The sequence below is a fragment of the Ictalurus furcatus genome, chromosome 1 (genome assembly GCF_023375685.1).
Source record: "Ictalurus furcatus strain D&B chromosome 1, Billie_1.0, whole genome shotgun sequence".
Lineage (NCBI taxonomy): Eukaryota > Metazoa > Chordata > Actinopteri > Siluriformes > Ictaluridae > Ictalurus > Ictalurus furcatus.
This window is the reverse complement of record NC_071255.1, coordinates 37,863,254-37,875,281: the sequence shown is the minus strand read 5'-3', so window position 1 is coordinate 37,875,281 and position 12,028 is coordinate 37,863,254. Positions and strand designations below refer to the sequence as shown.

The window sequence follows — 12,028 nt, the reverse complement described above, 5'->3', positions numbered from 1 at the left end:
ATGATGCTGTTTGTTTAGAAATGTTCTGTAATAAACTCTGGGTTCTTCCAGGAACAGGTGTATTTATAATGAAATCATGTGACACTTTAATTGCATGCAGGTCGACATCATTTAACTGATTAATGATGTCCAATGCAACTTCCCCCTCCCCCACGCCTCCACATTTTGTGTAGATTATTAATATCATAAAATCCCACTTATGTCCATTTCACTTCCAGGTTGTTACACTATGACCTGTGGTGGACATCTGTGTAGTTCTGAGAGATTTCTATTAATGTACTGACAATGCAGATACTGATAGTTTCACCAAAAGCATAACAGAGACTATTTAAAAATGTGATTTATTTTTCTTTTTTATTTAACATAGGCTTTTAACTTCCTGTGTCAACAAACCCAGAACTACAAAACAAGAAAAGAGAGTCATTTCGAAAACAGTAACATTTAAATTAATTCTTTGGCCACAGTGATAAGTCGTTATGTATAAGTAAAAAAGTCTTTAAGTCTTTAACCTGTAAGATTTACTGACTTATTTTTCTGTATGTTGAGGGGTTCAAGTGTGGATTCTTACTAAATGACACCTGCTGGACACCTTGAGAGAAAAACTTAACGAGGAAACTGCCCCATTTTAGAAATGTAAAACATGGCTGACCCTGCACTTCCTGACAAGCTGGGATATATAAGAAGAAAAGAATTTATATACATGGGCATATGAGCCATTATACATGAGCCATTAAACATCCCCCCCACACACACACATTTCAAAATCTAGGTTCTATCTAGGATAGAATGGAAATAGAAATAAAATATTAGCTTATATGTTCTATAAACATAACGGGAAGGATTTCCCATCACTTGGAATCTGATTTCATATTAAATTTAACATAAAATTTTAGGATGCAAGGGATAACTTTGTCTGTGATTTGACATCATTGACGTTACCAAGTCAAGTGAGTTTTGTTGATTTCACAGCATGTCAAATGGTCAAAGACTTTGATAGATGTACTATCGTTTTTAAAAAAAATATATTTAAAACAGGAAGACAGAATGTTAATTCATCGCATGGAAAAAATCATGCAAACATTTTTATCTGTGAGACTGGGTTGGATACGCCCAACCTCCTCCCACACGTTTCATTATAAATCCACTGTGATGTACAAGTGCAAGTCATTCTAAGCAAAAGCTGCATTTCTCTTTTGCTGGTCTTTCAAAAGAAGTATTCAAAAAAGTAAGTTTTCATAAAATGTGCCGTTTATATTATAATCATCTGCAAAATATGTGTTTTGTAATCAAATTAAAATGTCTGCAGTAATATTTCTGTGGTACCATAATTTCATTAAGATATACAGTATAACTCTTATATATAACTGTTATGATTATTTCTAATAATTTAACTATGTAACTTCCTATTAAATAATAAACAGTTGCAGTAAGATGAAGATGAAGGTGACTGTGGTGTTGTTGCTTCTTCTGGTTCTGGCCTCAGCCACTGACAGTAAGTTTCTAACAACATTTTATGTCAAATCAAATTAAGAATCCTTTAGGAAAATGTTTACATTTATGTGACTAAAATGTTTACGTTACTGTGACTATTTGCTGTTGGTGTTTTGTTAATGACCTCAGACTTCATATAATTTAAATCAACTGAGTAAAATGTTTTATTGGTATAGTGCTTTTAACAATATGTGTTATCACAAATCAGCTTTACAGAAATACTGGTGTAGATAATACATGATACTACTTCAATTAAACTGCATAAAACCACATTTTGTTAATCAAATTCAAATTTTAAAAGTTAAAATGATATTTTATCCACAAGTCACTGCTTTAAATATTATTATTATTATTATTATTATTATTATTATTATTAAGAATAATAATAATAATAATAATAATAAGAGGAAGGAGAAGAAGAAGAAGGAGAAGGAGGAGAAGAAGAAGGAGAAGTACAGCCACAAGCAGCAATCTGTGGGGTCCAAGCATTCTTCCCAAATAGCTTCACCAATGACCAGTTCTTACCAAATGAGATAGAACAATAAAGATTCCATATATAAACCCATTTATCAAGTTTTATGATGATACAGTACTGTGCAAAAGTCTTAGGCACCCGATTTTGTTTAAGTACAAACTATGTTATAGATTTTTATTCTATGGGTACTACATTTTCAAGTCAGTTCAAAAACATTTCAGGTTTCCTAGCATTAGTTTTCCAGCACAAAATTAAATGTTACAGAAAAATGTTTATATTTTAGTAAATAAAGCAACGTATTATGTAAGAAACACTTTTCAGATTAAAAAAAAAACAACAACATACTGAAGGCTGCTGGGTTTTGCTGAAAAATAAGAACATGGTCTGCATGTGTCGATTACAATAGTCCAATCGGTTCAATTAAACATCACTTCCTATTTTGTAGTTTTGTGAGCACTTGCAAAATAAAAGTAAATAGTAACTAATATTTATTAGACCTTTACATTTTTGACACTGATGAATTGGAATAGGTTAAGGTATATTAGGTAGTAGATCTCCAGGAGGAAGCTAAGGCTTAGCTATTGGAAATTAATGTCGAAGTGATCAGTAGCTTAATTAGGAGTTATTATAAAACGTCCATAGAGTTTTCTGACTTCAACTTTAAGTGTTTAAAAAAATAACTTAAGTACAAGGTCAGAATGGCATGTAAATGAGACGCACCTGCTTTAGAGGAATTTTATGCCCTTTCGTAATGCTCCCGTAACTTCTGAATAGCGCTCAATTCTGTAGTTATGTCTGCGGTCTGAATATTGATGTATTCAATGCCAATTTTAAATCCTTACTGTGTTCCCAAATATGATCCCATATGTTCATATTGAACATCCTTTCAACACACTGAGTACTGTTTGTCCTTTATTCTGTAATGATTTATAGTCTCACTATCCATCACCCAAAAAAGGATGGGTTCCCTTTTGAATCTGATTCCTCTCAAAGTTCCTTCATCTCTGGGAGTTTTCCCTCATCACCTTCACCACTGTTTTATTCATTAAATCTACAGTACGTCTGAATGACTATGTTTACATGGACAGCAATAATCTAATTATTGACCTTAATCTAAGTAAGGTAATAATGTGATTAAGGTGTTTACATGAGTCGCTTTTAGAATACTCCAGTCATGTACCCGTTTTACATGTTATTGATCATAATTAGATTAAGAGCCCGCGTCATTACGTCACCGCGCCACGCCGTCCGACGTCCCTCCAGAATTTCACGTATCAACATACAGTTCGTCCTCGTTATGGTACCGTATACAGTTTTGGGTGTTTTTATTAAATTTTTTTTACGAACGCTTCAAGTGCGGTTAATTATTAGTCATGCTATACGTGCAAATAGACGACTGCTTGAAGCCGTGGGCTGCGTCTCAAATCGCATACTTACCTACTGTATAGTAGCCGAGATGCATGTATTTTTCCCCACTACCGGCCTATAGTAGGCAAATATGCAGTTTGGGACACAGCCGAACTCTCTTGTTCGCCGTAAAGCGTAAAACTGCCGTGTGTGATCGTGTCCTGTCGCAAAATGCGGTGAAAACTCTCACACGACGTTCATAATGTGATTAAGGTGTTTACATGTCTGTAATGCACGTCCATAATATGATTAAAACAGGAGTAATCCACCTGTCTTAATTCGATTAGAGCTTAATTAGATTATGACCATAATTAGATTAAGGTTGCTGTTTACATGGTAGTTTCTTAATCAAATTATGGTCTTAATTAGATTAAGAGTGGATTATTGTTGTCCATGTAAACGCAGTCATTGTGTTCATTGTGGCTAACACATGAATAAAAACAGTTAATAGAAGTGCACATTGGGGTTTGGACACAATTGTACTATTCTGTGTTATTTTTCCCAGTAGGTAAGGTGTTTGTCTTCCCTGAAGAGTCAAGCTCTGCCTATGTGCAACTCACACCAATGAAACCTCTGAATTTGCAGGCCTTCACACTCTGTATGCGCGTTGCTACTCAAATCTGGTACAAGCGAGAGATCATCCTGTTCGCTTATCGCACTCAAGAGGCTGACGAGCTCAATGTGTGGAGAGAAAGTAATGGAAGACTTTCTCTATACTTGAGAAGCAGTAAAGATGGTGCATTCTTTACTCTCCCGATGCTGTCAGCTTTACCCACTCATCTGTGTGTCACCTGGGATTCGAGCACTGGAAACACCGCATTTTGGGTGGACGGACGCCGCAGCATGCTGAAAATCTACAGGCGTGGCCATAATGTACATCCAAATGGAGCTATAATTATCGGACAGGATCCTGATTCATTTTTGGGTAAATTTGATGTATATCAGAGCTTTGTGGGTGAAATTACAGATGTACACATGTTTGATAGTGTTCTGAAGGCATGTCAGATTGAGCAGCTGTATGAGAAACAATACAATGCTCCGAGTGGGAACGTGCTCAACTGGGATTTTCTCAAGTACAAAATCCATGGGAATGTTGTTGAGAAGTACACGTACCAGGAATACTCTAAAAAAGTCTCTGACACCTGCTTCTGAATTTCTCTCCTTTGATTTCCATGTCTAATAGACTATCTAATGTGACTATCATTCCTGATGAATCAGTGTCTGTGATTAAGATATAAAATGTATTCTTAGAGAAATCCTCTGTTTCTGAAACAAAAATGTGTATTAGCTCAATCTTAGATTTCACCTGATTACTGATTTACCCTCTCTTCCATTTTCTTCTTACTGTGTAACTGTAAAACTCTGCATCACAAAAACTGTTTTGTTGGAGGCGTTCTTTGAATAAATCTGACAAAATATTTTGGACTGATTTATTTGTAATTATTCAAGAAATTGCATTAAATTTATTCATTTAGCAGACGCTTTTATCCAAAGCGACTTACAAATGAGAAAATACAAGCAAAGAAAGAAATTATGCATTTCATTTAGCAGAAATACTAAATGCTGAAATTTTGTTCAGAAAGCTATGTACTACAGAGACCTCATTTTAATACAAATACAAATCTATTGCTTTGGCCTTTAATATGAATGCTAGCTGTAAGGGGTGGTGGCCCTCGCTATTGCAGCCTCCTGTGATAATGAGTCTGTTGCTGTCCAGCCCAGACCTCAAAGAATTAAGGGAGATCTCCCATCCACGCCTCATTAGTCTCGGCTTCGATTCAACCTAAAATAAAACATCTGTATTCTTATTAACAAACACCACGTTGTCACCTGAGTGTAAACTGATGGTTGGCCAGTCGAGCTACTCATCTCTACACTGTGGCCCCAACTACATAGTGTCATAGTCTTCGGGAGGTTCTTCTCTTCTGCATGAACGTCTTAAATCAGTTGTGCTTGGAGAGATGTACATCAGCCTGTGATGACCTCAAAAGAGCTTAGCACCTTTGTAGTTCTCCTTCCAGTTGGGAAACGTTCCCACCCATCTCAAGAATTTATCTCCCATCACAAACACATTTTGAAGCAGACAATTTAATTTAGTTCATTTGCAAATAGTCTTAATTTAGTTTAAGTTTATCATCATGCCCTTTAGACGGTAAATATAAAACTGTTCAAATATAACACCAGACCACACACAGGACATCGTCAGATATTTAATTTCTGTCATTACCTGGACATGATGAGTTTGTGAGTTTAAGTGGAAACCGAGACCCCCACCAGGGAAAGTGGAAGGAAAATGAATAAATGAATAAATGAATGAACGATAGCTAAAGTGGACAGTCCAATGAACATAAAATACAGTATAGTTAGTATAGGAACCTCAAACCCTATTACTTTTTCCTTCATATCCATATATGGACGTGTGATTCACAAATATAACATTTTCTTTTCTATAAAAAGGAACAGTGCACACATTGGGTTATGTTGATCTCTGCACCTCACTGCAATGACTGAGCTGCATTACTGGATGATTTAGTGCAGGCCAAACTTAGGAGGCACTGTTTCACTGTTTAGTCTTCATTTGATCTTTTTCAGCTCTTTGTCAGATTTGCCTTTTATGGAGTTTTGTGGGCGTGGTTAAATGTAAATCAGCTGTGCCAGGAAAGTGCTTGGTCATTTATGGCTGTTTGGCATTTATCATCATGCACACACAAATACAAACAAAATGAGTGAAACTATTATTATTATTATTATTATTATTATTATTATTAACAACAACAACAACAATAAGCCTAATTTGTATAGCAAACGTCATACATTTAAAATCTGAAAGTGTTTTACAGTGTGAAATATACAGAAATAAAAAAGGCAGTCAAACATGAAATTGTAAAACAGGCAAACAATAAAAATACAATAAATAATAACAATGATAAAAAGATTAAAATAATGCAAATATGAAAGAGAAAATGTTTAAATAAAAATGTGTAAAATAGAGCAAAACATTAATTAAAATAATTAAATAATTAAAATAATGTAAAATGTTAGTGCATAAACGTGAAGAGCTCTTTTTAAGTTTCACACATGGACTATAGAAAATGCATGAGGTGACACTCTTAAGTGTCATCTTAAGACACGATTCTGAATATTGTTTATCAGGTGTTTATCAGGTGCTGTGGTGCTAAAATATGTAAAATTTAATAATCAAAAGTTTAAGTCAATTCTAAAGGAAACAGGCAGCAAGTGTGTGATGCTCAAACCGGTCTAATATAATGATACTAATGAGTTTTTATTGGCCACGTATATATTAGATCACAGTGAAATTCTTTTCTTCACAAACCCCAGCATGTCAGGGAGTTGGGGTCAGAGTGCAGGGTCAGCCATGATACAGCGCCCCCAGAGCAGAGAGGGTTAAGGGCCTTGCTCAAGGGCCCGACAGTGGCAGCTTGGCAGTGCTGGGGCTTGAATCCCCGACCTTCTGATCAGTAACCCAGAGCCTTAAACACCAAACCACCACTGCCCCATGTGCGCTTGTTTTCTAGTATTTGTTAATATTCTTGATGTGAATCTTGAAGATACCGCTTCTTCTTTTGAAGGCATTAAAGGGGTGTTAGAGAATACACTGAAGAAACGACATCATGATAAAATCTGAGGGGAAATATCTAAACATAAAGAGTCTGAAGCTTGTGGCAATGCTTATAAAAAGTACAAAATAATTTGTATCAGACCCACAATCAATCAGACACACAAACAGGGTGAAAATGACCTGAGCTTGATTACCACAGACGTCTCCTTGATAAAGAGAGACGCCATAAACATGCTGAGATGAAGTGGCTTGAACTTTTAGCACTGAGCGCCCTCTGGTGAGAGCAACAGGTAAGTGTTAATACATGATTAAACACCGAGCATGCGCAGACATGCAGGTAGGAATTTAAAGAGGCCAGACTGCAGTGCTTATAGTACTGAATTCTCTCTCTCTCTCTCTCTCTCACACACACACACACACACACACACACACACACACACACACAGTCGTGCCTCTCAGCCCTGTCTTACTTATATAGATACATTTTGCCTGGACAGCCAATTAATCGTCAGTTGAAGATGTTTAGTCCTGTTGAGCGAAGTTGTTATGAGAGGTTGTGAAGAAATATTGTTTATAAACTATATTACCAATTGCAATAAAACTTAAAATATGTTTTTTTTTCAGGATCTTACGTTTGCGATATGACCTTACTGTAATGTGAATTGATTAGAGTCCATCATGCATCATCAAAATGGAGAACTGAGCTGGAAATGTTGATTTAGCTGTGCCTGTCATGATCCCATGATTCCAGGGTAGTATTAATTTTCTCTTGGCCAAATGACTTCATCTGTCACTGTTAATGAACAAAATAGTCACTCAGTCACACAGATCATAGATCTACTCAGTTATCCAGATCTATTGTTACTGAATTTAGTATAAATCTCAGCAACAGGATTGTTCTTTTTGGCTTATGGGTATATTTGGTATATATTGATATATTCTTTTTGGTATATTTAAATACTTCTGCTCCTGTGATTTGCATAAACACTTTTGCTTTCACTTCATACTCTGGCTTCACAAGTTCTCTAGTGAGTCCTTGCAGATAAACCTGTCCTACAAAGAGCTAGCACCTTGCATATGGATTCACCCTTTAAATTTATGTCATGAATCCCTGCAAACTACCAGTTTGTTTAGATCAGTCCTGCACATCAGCTTGGAGGAGTTTTATCCCGTTCCTCAGTACAGAACAACTTCAACTCTGGGATGTTGGTGGGTTTCCTCACATGAACTGCTCGCTTCAGGTTCTTCCACAACATTTCTATTGGATTAAGGTCAGGACTTTGACTCGGCCGTTCCAAAACATTAACTTTATTCTTCTTTAACTGTTCTTTGATAGAACGACTCGTGTGTTTAGGATCGTTGTCTTGCTGCATGACCCACTTTCTCTTCAGATTCAGTTCATGGATAGATGTCCTGACATTTTCCTTTAGAGTTTGCTGGTATCGTTCAAAATTCATTGTTCCATCAATGATGGCGAGTCGTCCTGGTCCAGATGCAGCAAAACTGGTCCAAACCATGACACTACCACCACCATGTTTCACAGCTGGGATAAGGTTCTTATGCTGGAATGCAGTGTTTTCCTTCGCTTCTCATTTAAACCAAAAAGTTCTATTTTGGTCTCATCCATCAAATTTTTTTTTCCAATAGTCTTCTGGCTCGTTCACGTGATCTTTAGCAAACTGCAGAAGGGCAGCAATGTTCTTTTTGGAGAGCAGAGACTTTCTCCTTGCAGCCCTGCCATGCACAGCATTGTTGACTAGTACAAGTCTTGCTCTTGGAGTGATCTTTGTTGGTCTCCACTCCTGGGGAGGGGAACAATGGCCTTGAATTTCCTCCATTTGTACACAGTCTATCTGACTGTGGATTGGTGGAGTCCAAACTCTTTAGAGACGGTTTTGTAACCTTTTCCAGCAACTCTTTTCCTGAGGTCCTCAGAAATCTCCTTTGTTCGTGCCATGATGTACTTCCACAACATGTATTGTTAAGATCAGACTCTGATAGATCCATGTTCTTTAAATAAAACAGGATGCTCACTCACTCACACCTGATCATCATCCCGTTGTTCGAAAACACCTGACTCTAATGTCATCTTCAAATGAACTGCTAATCCTAGACGTTCACATACTTTCCACTCACAGAGATGTAATATAGGATCATTTCCCTCAATAAGTAAAAGTATAATTTGTCTCATTTGTTTAATTGGGTTCTCTTTATCTACTTTTAGGACTTGTGTGAAAATCTGATGATGTTCACAAACCTTCAAGCAGCACTGTAAATATTTATATATTTAAATAATTTTGTTTTACTAATTGATTTTTGGTTGCTCTACAGGATGGTTAAAGTTTGGGACTAAACAATGTCCAGACTTTGTCCTGAATTTGTTTTCATGATGCTGTTTGTTTAGAAATGTTCTGTAATAAACTCTGGGTTCTTCCAGGAACAGGTGTATTTATAATGAAATCATGTGACACTTTAATTGCATGCAGGTCGACATCATTTAACTGATTAATGATGTCCAATGCAACTTCCCCCTCCCCCCACGCCTCCACATTTTGTGTAGATTATTAATATCATAAAATCCCACTTATGTCCATTTCACTTCCAGGTTGTTACACTATGACCTGTGGTGGACATCTGTGTAGTTCTGAGAGATTTCTATTAGTGTACTGACAATGCAGATACTGATAGTTTCACCAAAAGCATAACAGAGACTATTTAAAAATGTGATTTATTTTTCTTTTTTATTTAACATAGGCTTTTAACTTCCTGTGTCAACAAACCCAGAACTACAAAACAAGAAGTTCAGCAGACACGTCCGTTTCGAACATCCAGTAACATTGAAATTAATTCTTAAAACTCAGTGTAGTGTTTTATCAGGTGAGTCCTTACGTTCATAATGTAAAAAAGTCTTTAATTCTTCTAACTGTGTATTTTTTTACTGACTCTGATTTTTCTGTATAGTTACAGAGGAGGACATTCACTCAGTGTGGATTCTTACTGAAAAATGGACACCGCGCTGGACACCTTGAGAGAAAAACTACACGAGGAAACTGACAACATTTTAGAAATAGTAAAACAAGAGCTCGAACAACGAGAAGAGAAGATCGAGTGTAAAAGACTGAAACTGGAAAAGAAAAAGGAAAAGATTGAGAGGATGAAACAAGAACTACAAGAGAAAGATGAAGAGATAGAGCAACTGAAAGAGAAACTAGAAAATAAAGAGGAAAATATTGACAGAAAGAGACAGAAGCTGGAAAACAGAGATAATGATTTAGAAGAACAAAGACAAGAACTGGAAGAGAAAGATGAAACAATAAACGAACTGCGAGAAGAAATAGAAGAGAAAGATGAAGAGATAGAGCAACTGCAAGAAGAAATAGAAGAGAAAGATGAAGAGATAGAGCAACTGAAAGAGGAACTAGAGGAGAAAGATGAAGAGATAGAGAGAATGAAACAGGAACTAGAGGAGAAGGTTGGGGAGATATGTGGTATATTTGATTATTAATGTAATGTGATGCTAATTCACATTCTCACCAGTGCAGATTTTTAAGAACTCCTGAAGACAACGGGTGTGTACAGTTCTGATTAGTTAAGATTAGGGTCAAAATGAGGATAATTTGTTTTTAGATTGATTAGTAAAAATGGGCTAAGTCTCATTCTCACAGCAGGTTGTGTGTGCGAGAGAGAATCCATACTGCACATGTACTACTTCCATTCTGTCTACAGGAGAATAAATAAATCCCCAGTAATTTGGGAAGGTGTGGTCTGGTGTCCTTTATAGTAACACAATGCAGAGGGAAAGATTGTGTTTTTACAAACTGGTAGAAATAATACTGATAGTCTATCACAATCACAACATACAGCATTTTTATATAAAAAATAATGAAACAAAAATGTAGGAAGAAGGAACAATTATATTTCTATTGGAGAGTGGGCAGCGTTATTGAGTTCTGGGATTTATTGTTCAGTTTATTATCGAGAGAACAATTTCTGAGGCCGCATCATGTTACTTCAAGGCCAAAGGTTAAGTAAACAAGGAAGAAACAAACAAGGGGCTACTCTAGTAATAATTCAGTTGAGTAAAAGTGAAATGAATGATTAAAAAAATAATTAAAGTAATAAGAAATAACGCGTCTGGTGAAAAGTTTAAAGTTTGTTACAACAACTAATCCAAAAAATGTTCTCTAACAATGCATTTGTGAACAATTATAGTATAAACTATCTAAATTTGCTGAAGTGAACCCCAGCTCGCTTAAAAACGGTGAAGTGGATATAAAAAGTTTACACACCCCTGTTAAAATTGCAGGTTTATCTGATGTAAAAAAATGTAAGATAAATCATGTCAGATCTTTTTCCACCTTTAATGTGAAACAGCAACCAACAAAATTCAAGTAAAAAACAAATAGAAACCCTTTAGGAGAAAAAAAAATACAAACGTGCACATACTGTCTTTTATTATTATTGTTTTTGAATATTGATTAAATTAAATATGACTTCTACTGTCATATGTGAATAAATAATGAATAAATATGTGAATAAATGCAGTGAATACATTAATTATATAAAGTTTATATTATAGAAATAAATTATATTAAAGTACTCTATATAAATATTTACTACAGTAGAGTAGTATGATATAATTATACGTAAAAAGTATCATTAATTAAGTGAAACATACCATAACAGTGAACAATGTGTTTAATTACTGTAATGAGTCCATGATTTCACAGGGTTACGCCTCATGGTTTTACATTTGCTTTGTCTTCTGAAACCTCGCCCTCTGCATTTAAACACATTTAGGAGAAAACGAAACTAAGGGGAGGAAACGTACACGAGCAGCTCTCAGCAGTGTGAGGTGTAATACACCTGAAGACTGTGTTTTCATTAAGAAATGGCTGATGACTCATCAGATTTCTGTAAGTAAGTTTCTGTGAACCCTTGTTGTTGCTCATATCTGTATATATTTGATTTGTTGAGTTTCTGAAGTTAACACGGCGCTCACTGATTATAAATAGAAACAACACGACATGACTTTTCTTTTCTTTTCGGATATTGATACCCATTCAATATTGTTT

The 12,028-nt window shown here is 35.7% G+C and overlaps 1 protein-coding gene across 2 annotated transcripts; it reads left to right on the top strand.

The window, feature by feature from the left end:
• The first annotated feature begins 756 nt into the window (after positions 1-756).
• On the top strand, positions 757-4,792 carry LOC128615345 (pentraxin fusion protein). 2 transcript variants are annotated; one of them, XM_053637347.1, is made up of 3 exons: positions 757-1,225; positions 1,422-1,492; positions 3,879-4,792. In XM_053637347.1, the coding sequence occupies exons 2-3, from the start codon at positions 1,432-1,434 to the stop codon at positions 4,523-4,525; spliced, it is 708 nt and encodes a 235-aa protein (XP_053493322.1). In that variant the 5' UTR covers positions 757-1,225; positions 1,422-1,431; the 3' UTR covers positions 4,526-4,792. The 2 variants fall into 2 exon arrangements, with proteins under 2 accessions (XP_053493322.1, XP_053493314.1); XM_053637339.1 differs by lacking the exon at positions 757-1,225 and having other exon boundaries at positions 1,257-1,492.
• The last annotated feature ends 7,236 nt before the right edge of the window (positions 4,793-12,028 follow it).